This window comes from Mirounga leonina, unplaced genomic scaffold (assembly GCF_011800145.1).
Source record: "Mirounga leonina isolate KUSES-001 unplaced genomic scaffold, KU_Mleo_1.0 Mir_171, whole genome shotgun sequence".
In the NCBI taxonomy this organism is placed as follows: Eukaryota; Metazoa; Chordata; class Mammalia; order Carnivora; family Phocidae; genus Mirounga; species Mirounga leonina.
Window position 1 is genome coordinate 17,237,781 of NW_023270436.1, and position 15,434 is coordinate 17,253,214.

Sequence of the window (15,434 nt, forward strand, 5' to 3'; positions counted from 1 at the left end):
ATTAACATAGGTTTTTTTTCAAGGTTTCATCCGTGTGGCATGACGTATCAGAACTCCTTTCCTTTCTAGGACCGAATAATGTTCCGGCTGTTTATGTAGAGCTCGACCCATGCAGCCATTCATGGACCCTTGTTTTCATCTTTTGGCTACTGTGAATAATGCTGCTATGAATGTGGGTGTACAAATATCTGTTCAAGTCCCTGCTCTCTTCAGGTACACACCTACAAGAGGTCCAAACTAACTTCTGCTAGAAGCTTTATTTTTTTTTAATTTTTATTTATTTATTTGACAGAGAGAGAGCGAGCAAGCAGAAGTAGGCAGAGCGGCAGGCAGAGGGAGAGGGAGAAGCAGGCTCTCCGCTGAGCAGGGAGCCCGATGCAGGGCTCAATCCCAGGACCCAGGGATCATGACCAGAGCCGAAGGCAGCCGATTAACCGACGGAGCCACCCAGGCGCCCCCTGATAGCACCTTTAAATGAGCAAGGCGCCACTTCTGGTTCTGGGAACTCAGCCTATGTATAGAACATGCTGCGATGAGCCAAGTGAAATATGCAAAGACGCAAACACAGCAGTGTCTACAAGAGACAAAGCTGGAAACAAGCAGTGTCCATCAAATGGGTCAAAGGACACAGCCCTAGAGGGAGTGCCTGTAGTCTCTCAAAAGAAACGTGATGGGATCTGTAGGCTACTGTGAAGAATGGATAATATATGATAATAATAATAAAAGGGTTCTGTGAGCTTTAAGTGAACAACAGAGGTCAAGCACTGGGACAGTGCCTGGCCCCCAGTAAGTGCTCACTGAGTGTTAACTGGAATCCAAATGATCTCTAATAGTCATTAAATGAAAAGATGCAAAATAGAGAACACAAAATAATAACCTGTGTTAGTTTTGGGTGCACATGTGTGCTGTTTGGATGTGTATGTGTGCACCCGCATGTATATTTCTTTTCTTTTCTTTTCTTTTCTTTTTTTTTATAGATTTTATTTATTTGAGAGAGAGAGACACAGCGAGAGAGGGAACACAGGCAGGGGGAGTGGGAGAGGGAGAGGGAGGAGCAGGCTTCCCGCCGAGCAGGGAGCCCGATGCGGGGCACAATCCCAGGACCTGGGATCATGACCTGAGCCGAAGGCAGACGCTTAACGACTGAGCCACCCAGGCGCCCCCGCATGTAGATTTCTATTTTCCTGAAAAAGTACAAGAAACTGTTGGTTCTTGTGGTTACCTCAGGGAGAAGCTAGGAGTAAAAGGGGCTTTTGGTTTCCTTTTTGTACTTTTCTGTATGGACAGCAACTTCCAGCCTTACATGTATATTATTCTTTAAACAAAAATCGGTTGATTATCTCCACAGAGAGAGTCATCCTATTTTTAAATGTTTTCTGTTTTTATACCACTGGGAATTTAAGAGAAAAAAATGTATTGATTTTTAAAGATTTTTAGCAAAATAAACTTACTTAGAAGTGAAAATGATTTAGGGGGGCCTGGCTGGCTCAGTCGGTAGAGCATGTGACTCCCGATTTCAGGGTCATGAGTTCAAGCCCCACGGTGGGCACGGAGCCTACTTTAAAAAAAAAATAAGCACCGTGTGTTATATGCAACCAACAAATCACTGAACATCATATCAAAACCAATGATGTACTAAATTTTAAAAAATGTAAAAAAAAAGAAAAGAAAGAAGTGAAAATAATTCAGAACCTAAAGCAGAAGTGACCAAGGAAAATGTGTTTTAAACGCTGTGAAAGAAAATGTTCACAGGAGCCTTATTACTAATAGCTCAAAAGTGTGAACAAACCCAAACACCCATCAACTGATGAAAGGATAAACAAAATGGGGTCTATCCGGAGAATGGAATATGATTTAGCAATAAACATAATTAACATGGGAGAACCTCAAAAACACGATGGTAAGTGAAAGAAGCCAGACACAAAAGACCACATATTGTGAGACCCCATCTATATGAAATACTCAGAAGGGGCAAATCTGCAGAGACAGAAAACAGAGCAGTTCGTAACCTAGGGCTGTGGGGGAGGGGGCTGGGGCAAATGGAGTGGTTGCTAATGCATGCGGGGCTTCTTTTTGGGGGTGAAGTGTTCTAAAATGCACTGTGGTGATGGTTGTGTAACTAAATGGGTGAAATGAAGTGGTTGGACGGTAAGTCATGAATAAAACCCTTCAGGTGGCGGGGCGCTTGGGTGGCTCAGTTGGTTGAGCGACTGCCTTCGGCTCAGGTCATGATCCTGGAGTCCCTGGATTGAGTCCCGCCATCGGGCTCCCTGCTCAGCAGGGAGTCTGCTTCTCCCTCTGACCCTCCCCCCTCTCATGTGCTCTCTCCTCTCATCCTCTCTCTCAAATAAATAAATAAAATCTTAAAAAAAAAAACAAAAAACCCTTCAGGTGGCATGCCTGCAAGCAGGGCGAGCGAGCGTTTGGGATGGACGGACAGCCAGGTCTTCCGTGGACACAGGGGCACCTGCGCGGCTGCGACACTCGCCTTGGGTGCAGTAGGTGACCTCCCCAGCGTAGTGGGAGAGCTGGAACTCCATCCAGCCAATCCTCTTCCAGCCCTTGGGCCCCGCCAGCTTCCGGCTGCGGCAAGACAGAAATAGACACGAATGGAACCGTTCAAGGTCACGCAACAAAAGGCACGGATACATGGAGCGAAGAGCGCGAGGGAAGCCTTGACAAACACGCGAAGGTCTCTCTAGTATTAGATCCCGCTCTGTGCAGAAAGGGGAAGGCTCTTGCACTGGTGGTGGGAATGCAAGCTGGTGCAGTTTCCTCCAAAGGTTAAAATAGAACTACCTCACGATCCAGCAAATTGCACCACTAGGTGTTTACCCCAAGAAAACAAAAACACTAATTCAAAAGGAATACATGCCCCCCCACCCCGATGTTTATATAAGCAACATGAACTACAATAGCCAAATTATGGAAGCAGCCCAAGTGTCCATCGATTGATGCGTGGATAAAGAAGATACGGTGTATAGATACACAATGGAATATTACTCGGCCATAAAAAAGAATAGAATCTTGCCATTTGCAACAACATGGATGGAGCTAGGGACAATAATGCTAAGTGAAGTCAGAGAAAGACACCATATGATTTCACTCATATGTAGAATTTAAGAAACAAATGAACAAAGGGGAAAAAAAGAAAGATCAAGAAACAGACTCTTAACTACAGAGAACATACTGATGGTGACGGGGGGGAGGCGGGTGGGGGAATGGGGGGAATGGGGGAAATAGGGATGCGGACGAAGGAGGGCACGTGTGGTGATGAGCACCAGGGGTGATGTATGGAAATGTTGAATCACTATATTGTACACCGGAAGCTAATTTTATACTGTATGTTAACTAACTGGAATTGAAATAAAAACTTAAAAATTAGATCCTTTTTCTAAGAACTGAGGAATTAAAGAAACATATGTGAGCCCCAGAAACACTTTCTTATACAGTGAAATAACTTCTCTTTTTTTCTAGGTGACAACTAAGAAACAATTTTACTGCCTTACATTCTTATGATGTTGAGTGACTAAAATAGTCACAAAAGGTCATTTTTCAGATTTTCGTGATTCCTAATTTTTTATAGCCTTTTCTTGAAATGTATATGCATATATATTGATAGCGCAGATATCCTAAGTATACAGTTCAGTGAATTCTGGCACAATAATCACATCCATGGAACCAGCACCCAGATCAAGAAACAGAATATTACCAGCCCCCTGAGAATTACCCCCACCACCACCTTGAGCCCTTTCCAGTTATGACCTGACATCTAACACAACAGGTTGGTTTTTATCTGGTTTTATACTTTACAGAAATGGAATCGTACAGTATATATTCTTTTGTGTCTGAGTTCTCGTTTACATGTTCTGTGATTTACCCACATCACTGCATGTAGTTACAGATTGTATATTCTCATGGCTATCTATTATTCCATTTGTGAACATACCATGATTAGTTTTTCCATTTCCGATTCATTTACTTATCCTTGCAATATTCCACAAAAGCTCTGATAAAGCCACTACCATTTACTGAGTCTTTGCCACGGACAGATATTTATTAGATAATTTGTGTATTAGATAATTTATGTAGCTACCTGCTTGGTATAGTAAGTCACATGTCTTTTTTTTTTTTTTTTTAAAGATTTTATTTACTTATTTGAGAGAGAGAATGAGATAGAGAGAGCATGAGAGGGGGGAGGGTCAGAGGGAGAAGCAGACTCCCCGCTGAGCAGGGAGCCCGATGCGGGACTCGATCCCAGGACTCCAGGATCATGACCTGAGCCGAAGGCAGTTGCTTAACCAACTGAGCCACCCAGGCGCCCAGTAAGTCACATGTCTTATAAGTGGCTGAGCTGGGATCTAAGACCAGGGCTTTAGGACTCCGGAGCATGATATATTCAACTCTCTCTTCCTTGTCTCAAAGACTAAATTAAATTTCTAGTCAATTTTCTGGGATGTTATAAATGCTCTATATCTTGATCTGGTGGTGGTGATGAGGGAGGTACATACAATGTAAAGATTCATTGGGTTGTATACTTCAGATATACACATATCACTATATGTATTTTATATTTTAAACCTAACTTTAAAAAAGACCATTAAAAAAGACTATCTGATGCACGTGACCCCATCCAAAATGTAACAATCATAAAGAAAGATACAAAATCTTAGAACATTCTACCTGGAATTCATTTGAATTTGATTTCTACTAACAAAAGGTATACATATATATGACTTGGTGTATCATTATGGTGCATCACATTTCAATGTATGAAGAAGTGAATGAAGAATAACTATGGGGTCCACTGCACAGATACCCAAGAAAGTGGATATACGATGAGCTTCCCCATACAACAGCTTGTCAAGTAAGATACATACGTTTGGAAGTGTGCATGCTTGCCTACTTTCTCTTCCAATTTCTCCAGGAAACTCAAGTCTGTAGCAGGACCAGGACGGATACATTCTTCATCCTGCCAGAGAAAAGGAGAGGACTCAATCTATAGCATCCATCACATGCCATCAATTCTAAGTTTAAATGTCCTTATCAGCTGTGGCAGAATGTACTGGACTAAAATCTTGTCATCTAACACAAGTTCAGGTGAACATTGGGGGTGGGAGGGCAGCGATCCATTACATGTGCCTAGCGTCTCAGAGGGATGGGAAATTCTTTGAAAAATCAACTCTCCCACCCATCGGACTGCCATATTTCCAGAGTCTTCCCAAGAACATTCCACAGCCTCCATGACCAGCTTACTTAAACATACCACCTCATTTTCTCTTAACCAGTCATTGCTGGCCAAAAACATACCCCCTTTTACTAGGAGCAAAATCTTCATGGCAAGAAAGCTGCGTCTAATTTTTCACATTTCTCCAGCTGTGTCTAATTCCTATTTCGGGTCCTTAACATTGTTAGCATTTAATGGACCATCTTAAAAAATGAATCAACCCTGCAGTTTTTATTAAAACAGCAAGAAAAAAAAAAACCCACCAGGGTTCAGTTTGGTGAGGCAACTCTCTAAGTAGCATCTCTATGCTTCCTGATTCCATCTATGGAAAACCACATAGAAACAAGTATTTATCACTAAAATATTTAAAAATATTAGTCTAGGAATCTGTATGAGCATGGAGTGACACAGAATAGCTGAGGTCAGTCTGCACTTCCTGGAACGTGCTTCTCCAGAGGTCCACACGGCTCTTCCCAGACCATCTTACCTAAAATTGAATCGTCCTCCCCACCACATCTAATCTTGTCTGTTTTTTCCTTCATTGTACAACTTACTAATTTTGCCCATTAACCTGTTTCTTGCCAGTCTCTGTGCTAGAATTTAAAGCCTCATGTGTGTAGTGGTTTTGATCTGTTTTGTCCACTGCTGCGTCCCAAAGCACAAGGTACAATCATGGTACCAAGTAAGCACTGATGAGTATCTGTTGAGTGAATAGTCTGAATGCTTACCACACAGCAGCATAATTCTAAGCCCTGTGCATATACAATCTCAACTCGTCCTTACAACTCCTCTTAAGTATTTCCCAGGAAATACTCAGAGAAAGAGTGAAAAATAATTCTGAGTACTATATCATTGCAGCCACTTAAAGACAAGGAGATTGGAGCTCAGAGAGGTTAAACCACCCACCTAAGTTTACATAGCTAGTAAGCAATGGGGGGGGGGGGGGGGCTGGGATCTGAGTTCAGGTGGTGCCCATGTCCCTGGTAACTACAGTCACCACCCATTAATGTCCCTATTGGGCTTTAGAATCTTGTTCCCACAACAGTTAGGTGGAGGAGGGGGCAGGAGGAGAAAAGAGACCTGTTATTTTTGTTAGAAGGGAGATGATCGCAAATGGAAAGGCAAAGAAATAATTTTTCATCGGCCTTTAGATTTAAAAACAGTGATGTCTAAATTGGAACAACTGTGGATTGGTGGCCATGGGTGTTCTCAGAAGGTGCAACCGTTTAAGATAAAGTCACAGGTGCATCCCAAGGAGCCTCAGCTCAGGATCAACGGACGTTCTTTGTAAAACCTTCCTTTATGTTTTCTGGTTTTCCGCTCAGGCTAAGCAACCCTTTGAAGCCCGGGGGGAAATTCTTCTGCGTGTTGGCAACACCGTACGAAGACTCTAAGCCAACATTAATTTTCTCACCAGAATGGAAATGATTCCTTTGTGTCTCTCGTCCACCAAATCACAGATGATCTTGTTGTTGAAATACTGAATTGGCTCCCACTAAAATGACAAAGAGGAAAGAATTCTCCAAGGAGGATTTAGATGAACATAAAATCTCTCTTTTAAAGTGATTTTCCAATGTTATTTTTCCAAAATCTGATTTTTATCTCCAACATTAAAAAAAAAACTTTCTGAATGTCAGAGTAATTTCCTAGGAAATACTCAGAGAAAGAGTAAAAAATAATTCCCAGTACTAATGAGGATAAAATCTCCAGTGAAATATTATTGCTCAAGCGAATCACTTTTGCTAGAGTAGGAAATCAAATGAGGAGAAAATATTAAAATGTTTTACCTCTATACCTTCCATTTCATATTCTGCCTGTTCTGCTTTTAGGGTTCTCTCAATTAACAGTTGCTGGAGTTTCTCGTTGCAGTAATTGATGCAGAACTGTTCAAAACTGGAGATGCAAAAATTTATTTAAAAGATTTTATTTATTTGACAGAGAGACAGATGGAGAAACAAAGCAGAAGCAGGGGGAGCTGGAGAGGGAGAAGCAAGCTCCCCACCGAGCAGGGAGCCCGAAGCAGGGCTCCATCCCAGGACCCTGGGATCATGACCTGAACTGAAGGCAGACGCTTAACCGATTGAGCCACCCATGTGCCTCGAGATGCAAAATTTAAATAACTAGAGCTACACATGTAGACCAATTAAAAACTGTATTTACTTATTTTTAAAGATGCTTTTTTTTTTTTAAGATTTTATTTATTTATTTGAGAGAGAGAGAATGAGAGACAGAGAGCATGAGAGGGAGGAGGGTCAGAGGGAGAAGCAGACTCCCCGCCAAGCAGGGAGCCCGATGTGGGACTCGATCCTGGGACTCCAGGATCATGACCTGAGCCGAAGGCAGCTGCTCAACCGACTGAGCCACCCAGGCGCCCTAAAGATGCTTTTTAACAGAGAAAGCAAAGTTCTTATTAATTACATCATTTACTAAATAGATCCGAAGAGTCAAGCTAAAAGATGTTTGCATTTTTTTTTAAGATTTTATTTATTTGTCAGGAAGAGAGAGAGAGAGCACAAGCAGGGGAAGCGGCAGACAGAGTGAGAAGGAGGCTCCCCATTGAGCAAGGAGCCCGATATGGGACTCGGTCCCAGGATCCTGGGATCATGACCTGAGCCAAAGGCAGACGCTTAACCAGGCATCCCAACATTTTCATTTTTTTTTTTTAAAGATTTTATTTATTTATTTATTTATTAGAGAGCGAGCGAGAGAGAAACAGCATGAGAGAGGAGAGGGTCAGAGGGAGAAGCAGGCTCCCCGCCGAGCCGGGAGCCCGATGCGGGACTCGATCCCAGGACCCTGGGATCATGACCTGAGCCGAAGGCAGTCGCTTAACCAACTGAGCCACCCAGGCGCCCAACATTTTCATTTTTTATGGTTATTCCAATTCTGGAACAGTCTATGAATTAGTGGCTATAGAAACCCAGAGAATTTCTGAGGATGGGAAAACCAATTCCAGTAACACTAGAGATGCCTTAAACCAGACTCAGACCTTGAAGAAGAACAGAGGACCAGTAAGTAATGACAAACTCACCCATTCTTGTCCAAGACCTCAAACCCATAGATATCCAGCAATCCGATCACAGTTTTCTTGGTGAAATCCTAGTCAAGGTAGCACACATTGCTTGTTGTTAGGTCATTTACTTAATGACTCTTAAGACCCAGTAGCTGCCTCCAAGGCTGGGACTTGCTTATACAGCTCCCACCTTCTCTCCTTCCAACATTGGCTCACAGAGGAATCGTAGGATGGAAATGACTTTCCCAGTGCACTCCTCTGGCTTGAAGCCTCTCAGCATCCCCCTGCAGGCTCCGTGTCTACCCACCCGAGAAGTGAGACCTTCCTCTCCTGACTCATTCCCTTGCTTCTTCTCGGTCTCCCGAGGCCACATCAATCCCAAAGAAAGAGCGAGACCTCCACAGACAGCAGCAAAGGAGAGGTTTACCCAGGAGACAGGACAGGTGGTTTGAATATCATTTTAAACAGAGGACTAAGTGCTGTCAGACAGGAAGGATATTTAAAGAGATTAGGACTATTTTTTCTGAAAGGGCCACAATTTAACATCCTGTATGGTATCCTGAGCCTTCCAAATCTGTCCTTTACATACGACCTCCTTGAGTTTTACAATAATGTACTCTGTGCCCCAGCACCCTTTCCTTAATTTCTAGCTTTGAATAAACTCCCCCCTTATGACTTAAATAATTCCACTTAGGGTAAATTTGAAGGACTCATATTTTTTTCTTATACATGTTAAAACATACTACTGTTAAAGTAAAAAATTTCTGTGTACAACAAAAGCCATCTGGCATACTGCAAATACTGTGCATCCCACACTTTGAGGCACAATCATTTAGCGGGCATTTTTGTGAGCCTACTGTGTGCTGGAAATGTAGACGCTGAAGGACACCAACCCTGCCCATCAGGAGCCAACGGCTAATGCTTACAAATTCTTTAGAGTGATGCTGTCAGTTATAAAACATTACCACGTTACTGAGAGTGAGTCAACCAAAAATATGTGGACGAACCTTGTTCACTAAGGAGGAATTGATTTTGTTGACCAGCCATGTAAATGTTCGTCCGTAAACGGCCTTGGCCATTGCATCTCTAGCGTAGACAGAGAGTTCTAGTGTCAATGGGCATATTACCTGAGAAAAACAACAAGTGCATCACTATAGTGGTTAAAAAAAAAAAAAAAAAAAAAAGCCCACCCCCTCCTGAGTTTTCAAATTAGCCTTTAATGACGGTCAGTGAAGGATATGTACTGGGGGCAAGACACCAACCCCACCTGCAAGCATCCAGGCAGGAGCTATTTCTTGAGAGCCTACTATGTGCCAGGCATGGAGCTGCTGAGATACAGCCGTGACCGAGACAAATAGTTCTAGCATCTGTGGGCTCACAGTTTGGGGATGGGACATTCACGATTCACACACAGTCATGCTGCGAGCTCAGAGCAATGTGAGGAGATACCTATGGTGCTTTAGGATAGGGGTGGGATGATCAGGAAGGCTCTTTGAGGACATGACCCCAGGAACTGAAGGATGAGAAGGTATTAATTAGAGAAGCACAGGGAACTGTGTTCAAACAGAGGGAACAGGATGTGCAAAGACCTCATGGAGGAAAGACATGGTGAAAGGGAGGCATGGAGAGTTTAGTGTAATTGTTGGGGATGGGGAGGCTGAGGCAGGAGACCCCTGCAGGAGCTGGAAGGCTGGGGTCTGGCCTCCTCCAGGACCACCATCCTGCTCTTCTATGAGGCAGGCAGCAGCTGTAGCAGGAAAGGCAGGTGCATTTCCACCTAGAGCCATTTTTACCTCCTCAGTTTTGGCTTCAATCTTTCTGTGAGTGAGAGCTTCCAGAAGGATGGACGGGTGCACCCCCAAGAGCTGTCAAAATGGAAACCAAAATGCCATTCAGTGACTGGATTGGATTTTTTGCCAATTTACAAAGAACTGGTGCAATTTCCAGACCCACGATTATATGCCCTGACTGATAATCTTGCTTAAATGCAAAACAGATCACATTCGATCTTTTGACAAGCTGGCTTTTGCCCACTCCCTCACCTGTCCCCACGCTCTTTAATTCTCTTAGGCAGTATCAGCCGGATGGACCCGTTGTTAGCCACTTGGGACCTGGGCATCCAGCTGCCTCGAGCTCCCCTCTCCTGCCCTTCCACCTCCAAAAAGGGCCAGGCCTTTCCTGTGCTCTTCAAAAGTGCAACATCACCTTGGCGATCCATTTGATCTCATGGGTGTCTGGTATGGTGGCAGAGCCTTGGTGGTTCTCTTCAAAACCAATGTTCCCCAGGTGCAGGACGCTGGCGATAATCCCGAAGAGATTCTAGGAACGTGGGAAAGGGCGAGGAGAACAGGGAGAGAAGGGCAGCCACCTAACTGATGAATGTCATCACAGGACAGGTGTCAAGGGAAGAGGGATAAAGAGCCTCAGCACAGGGTGGGGAGGATGCCTCCCCCCAATCTCTGACACAGGACACTTCTATTTTTATATCTTCCCCACCCCTCCCCACCAATAAACCATTTTATATGCAAATGCCATGATCCCAGATATATACAGATTATATATATATGTATATATATACATTATATATATATATAATGTATATATATATATAATATTTTAAATTCCGGCTCTTGAAAGAATAGTTTTAACCATCAAAAAAAAAAGGGGGTATAAAAACACAATGTTTATAAAGTCACAATTTGCTCCACTTTGTTCAAAAATAGAAGTGTAAATAAATGATAATCCTGCAGTTCTAGAACATCTAAATATTTGAGATTGAATTTGAGAGAAGGACGAAACATGACCTCCTCCTTGCATACAGCACTGGGAAATCTTTTGTCTGCCAGATGAAATGCAGAACGCACAGTTAACATTTGAATTTCAGATAAGCAATGACTAATTTTGGTCCCCAATGGTAACCCCAAATAATGGTGACCATTAAAATGTAGCTAGGTGTGCTGTGTTTTTATTGGCTGAATCTGGCAACCCTACTAGGTGGCCACCAAGATACCAGGATTATTTTGTCAATCCCACACCCGACTGACCAGCAGTTCCGCCCTTGGGGCTCATACCTCGAGGTCATCTTCAGTAAAATCGATGACAGAAAAGGCACTGGAAACAGTTTTCCAGTTGTTCTTGTCGTTGATAGACGAATCTTTGGCACAATGACCCTGTTGACACAGAATTGGGTTGCCTAATGTCATTTTTATAAGGGCAGTGAGGCATGCCCACAGCTAGTCTTGAATTGAAATGGTTTTCTCTACCAGCACGCAAGAGCTGGTTCTATAATGTTCTGGATTGTAAAAAGGTAGGTTCAACTAATCGTCTAGGGAAGGATGATTTGCTAACTGCTGCTTTTTTCAAATTTATTTAGAATTTTATCTCTCTCCAGGGAAAACTTTCAAAGGTACACATTTCAAATGTACACATTAGTATATCTCTTTGAATGCATTTTTTAAAATAGTTTTTCTTGTCCTATTTGCCAAATAAATTGAAGATGTTTGACTCAAGAAACATCTGCTAAAATAAGCAGGGAGAGGACAGCACTGAAATTCAGAAAGCATCTTGATGCACTTACAACCTCCAGCAGAAACTGCAGTGCAGGACTAGGTAAAAGGAGACCCTCACTCAAGAAAATAAAAGTTTGGCATTTAGAGAAAGGCGGGTTATATGGATACTGATCACCAGCAGAGAAGTGATGAGACTTCCCACTACCTTAGAAGTTGTCTTTTAGGTAAGACACACACCACCAAATGTCACAATTTAAAGGGAAGATGTTCTAGATGAGGGTTTTGTGGGTTTTTTATTGTTTTGCTTTTGTAGTACAAGGTGTTTCCTGGATTCCTGGGCATCTGAAGATTTATCATCTTCAAAGATTTTGCATGGGGAAACCAGAGGTGCCATAGCATGAAAATATTCACCAGTGAACTGGCCGCTGTTAAATCTGCATCCTCCCAAATATCCCTTCCCATTCAACCAGCAGATGTGCTCCCACCCCTAAGGGTGGGGCCAGCTTAGGTCAGTCCTTGGAGGACACCTAGAGGTTTAGAAGCAGTGTGGATATACTGCCAAATAAAGCCACAAAGTTTGTCAAAGTTACGGTAGAACACAAAACTGAACAAAATAATACTGGCGAATTGCTTGAACTATTCCCAAAGCCACTGTGGCATGAGGATCTGTCCAAATTAAACAGACTAGAAAAAAATCTGCAAGGATAAAGACGAGATACATTCCAAAAGGGAATGATTTGAATATCAAAGGGTTGGAAGAAGCCCTTGGGAAAAAGAATGAAGCCCACAAATACTTTTTATAAATTGACCCTCTCTGATCATGTTATAAAAAGTCAAATGTGGGGCGCCTGGGTGGCTCAGTCGTTAAGCGCCTGCCTTCGGCTCAGGTCATGAGCCCAGGGTCCTGGGATCGAGCCCCGCATCGGGCTCCCTGCTCGGCGGGAGGCCTGCTTCTCCCTCTCCCGCTCCCCCTGCTTGTGTTCCTGCTCTCGCTGTCTCTCTCTCTGTCAAATAAATAAATAAAATCTTTAAAAAAAAAAAAAAAGTCAAATGTGATGCTACCATACAGCTTTGTTAGAAAAATTAGGTCCTTTAAAGAAAAAAAATCAAATTTGAATTACTCTTCATTCTTTTTTTTTTTTTAAAGATTTTATTTATTTATTTGACAGAGAGAGAGACAGCGAGAGCAGGAACACAAGCAGGGGGAGCGGGAGAGGGAGAAGCAGGCCTCCCGCCGAGCAGGGAGCCCGATGTGGGGCTCGATCCCAGGACCCTGGGATCATGACCTGAGCCGAAGGCAGGCGCTTAACGACTGAGCCACCCAGGCGCCCTGAATTACTCTTCATTCTAACAATTAGTACAAAGTCTGTAAAAAGGAGATTATGGGATTCTTTTATCTTCATTATATAGCTTCATTTTTCAAGATCAATTTCAGTCATGTCTACTCTTCCTCCATGACTCACTATGAAATGTTGGTCCTCCTTTTACAAGATCCACTTCATAAGACCTTGTTCTCTTTCTCAAATGATGTCCCCACTCGCACTCTGCCAAGTGACCTCCATTCGAAGCCAGGCCCAGTAAAGAAGAGAAAAACCCAAAAATCTTGGGGCAGGAAGGTGCTAGGAACATCAAAGATTGGTAGGTGCTATACAATCTAGACCTTCTAGAGCCTCTGTGTTGGCTGCAGAAAGAGCAATGGTAGGGGAGGAGGTTACATTCTGAAATTCCATTTCACAGCACTGGACCCCAGGACTGCTTATGGGAATCGCCTGAACTCCTTCTGTAAGGAAGTATGTTCATTTTGCTGCCAACAAGTCTCAGAACAGGAGGCAAGGAGGCGGAGAGTCTTTTCCTAACTAGTTTTGAAAGCAGAAGGACGCAGCACAGGCTGGGGACACGGACGGACAGCAAGTTACTCTCACACCCAGACCAGCAGTTCTCACTTCCGCTGTGCATTAGAATCACCAGGGATTCCTTTAATTACACTGAATCACAGGGGAGTGTTTAACACAACCCCGATGTCCACGTCCCACCCTAGACCAATTAGATCTGAATCTCTGGAGGGTAGGGCCCAGGGGTGGGTGGGTGGGTGTGTGTTGGGAAAAAACCTCCTCAGGTGATTCTAATATCAGCCAGTGCTGAGAACCACTCACCTAAAGATTGGTTGCTTTACCAAGATGATCTACCGTCTACCTGCCAAGTATAAACAGAGGGGTTATGCTAAGTGTCAACAAACCAGTCCGTAGGATTCCTCCAGAATGGTAATGAGAAAGTTCTTGACCATCCCCTAGAAACCCTCACTAACACCCTTGATCCCTGCCTCCAAAGGGCCACCCAAGCCAGGTGCTGGTCTTTCCAACCTGTGAGAGGTATTTATACAGCTGGGGGTCCCGCTCAAGTCCCAAGTAAGCAAGGAGCTCCTCTTCACCACCCTCCAGCAGCTGGTAGAAAATGTGGAAGTTCCTCTCGCCCTGGTTTTGATAGACGACTCGAGACTTTTCTATCAGGTAGCTGATGATATGCCCACCAACAGGAATGCCCTTGAGAACACAACAAAAAAATGCACAATGACAACAATAACTAAGCCATTCTCTTGCTGGTGTCTTCTGAGGAACAGAAATTCTGAATTCAAACAATGATTCTTCTAAGCCTAGTGTTTTCTGGGCTCATTTTAAAAATATTTTTGCCTACCCTGAGGTCATGAGTGATATTTTCTATACTTCTGTCTAGAAGTGTGATTATTTTACCATTCATGTTTGGGACTGGGATTGAAATTTTGTGTATGGAGTGAGGTAGAGCGTCAAAGTTCGTCTTATTCACATGGATTTCCAATTGATAGCACCACTTATTGGAAAGGCAATCCTATCCCTATTCAATTACAGTGGTGTCTTTGTCATAAGCCAAGTGACCATATCATACGGGGAAGTCTTTGTAGACTCCATTCTGGTCCACTGGCCGGTTTATACATCCTTGTGCCAGCAGCACACGGTTTTATTTTCTTTTAAAGATTTTATTTATTTATTTGAGAGAGAGAGAGAGCACAAGCAGGGGGAGTGGCAGAGGGTGAGGGAGAAGCAGGCTCCCTGCTGATTAGGGAGCCCGACATGGGACTCGATCCCAGGACCCGGAGATCATGACCTGCCTGAGCCAAAGGCAGATGCTTAACCAACTGAGTCACCCAGGTGCCCCCACACTATTTTTAAGAATATTCCAGTAGAGGATTTGTATTCCAGAACATATATAGAACTCCTGCAAATCAATAGGAGAAAAACAACCTAATTAAAAGTGGGGCAAAAGGCTCTAACACAAAATTTTTAATTGGCCAGTTATCAGGACTTCATTTATAATCAGGAAAACACAAAAGTTAATCACAGCTGGAAACCACTCTACTCCACCAGAATGTCTCAGACCAAGAGGACTGGCAACACCAAATGTTGACAAGGGTGTAGAGAACCCTGCTCGCAACGGGAACTGTTATTGTCATAATATTGCTGGTGAGAACTCAGCAACGCCACTTCTGAGCATGTGCCCAACGTAAGTGAGCACTAATATCTACTCAAAGACACGGGCAAGGAAGTTCAGAGCACTATTTGCAATAGCCCCAAATCGGAAAAGCCAAATGTCCATCAACAGAACAGATAAATAGTGAAGAGGTCACATAAGCCAAAAATGCCCAACCACTAAA

General features: G+C 43.3%; 1 protein-coding gene across 1 annotated transcript in view; it reads right to left on the reverse strand.

Annotated features, from left to right (window-relative positions):
- The window catches only part of MYO1H (myosin IH), a 138,746-nt gene that overhangs the window by 24,224 nt on the left and 99,088 nt on the right, over positions 1-15,434 (reverse strand). Inside the window, exons 6-15 of the mRNA XM_035017195.1 lie at positions 14,110-14,289; positions 11,312-11,410; positions 10,446-10,559; positions 10,034-10,105; positions 9,248-9,367; positions 8,259-8,326; positions 7,015-7,120; positions 6,642-6,722; positions 4,881-4,972; positions 2,489-2,583 (exon numbers count right to left, since the gene is read on the reverse strand). Of these exons, the coding sequence (XP_034873086.1) occupies positions 2,489-2,583; positions 4,881-4,972; positions 6,642-6,722; positions 7,015-7,120; positions 8,259-8,326; positions 9,248-9,367; positions 10,034-10,105; positions 10,446-10,559; positions 11,312-11,410; positions 14,110-14,289 (1,027 nt within the window). The remainder of the gene's footprint in view (positions 1-2,488; positions 2,584-4,880; positions 4,973-6,641; positions 6,723-7,014; positions 7,121-8,258; positions 8,327-9,247; positions 9,368-10,033; positions 10,106-10,445; positions 10,560-11,311; positions 11,411-14,109; positions 14,290-15,434) is intronic.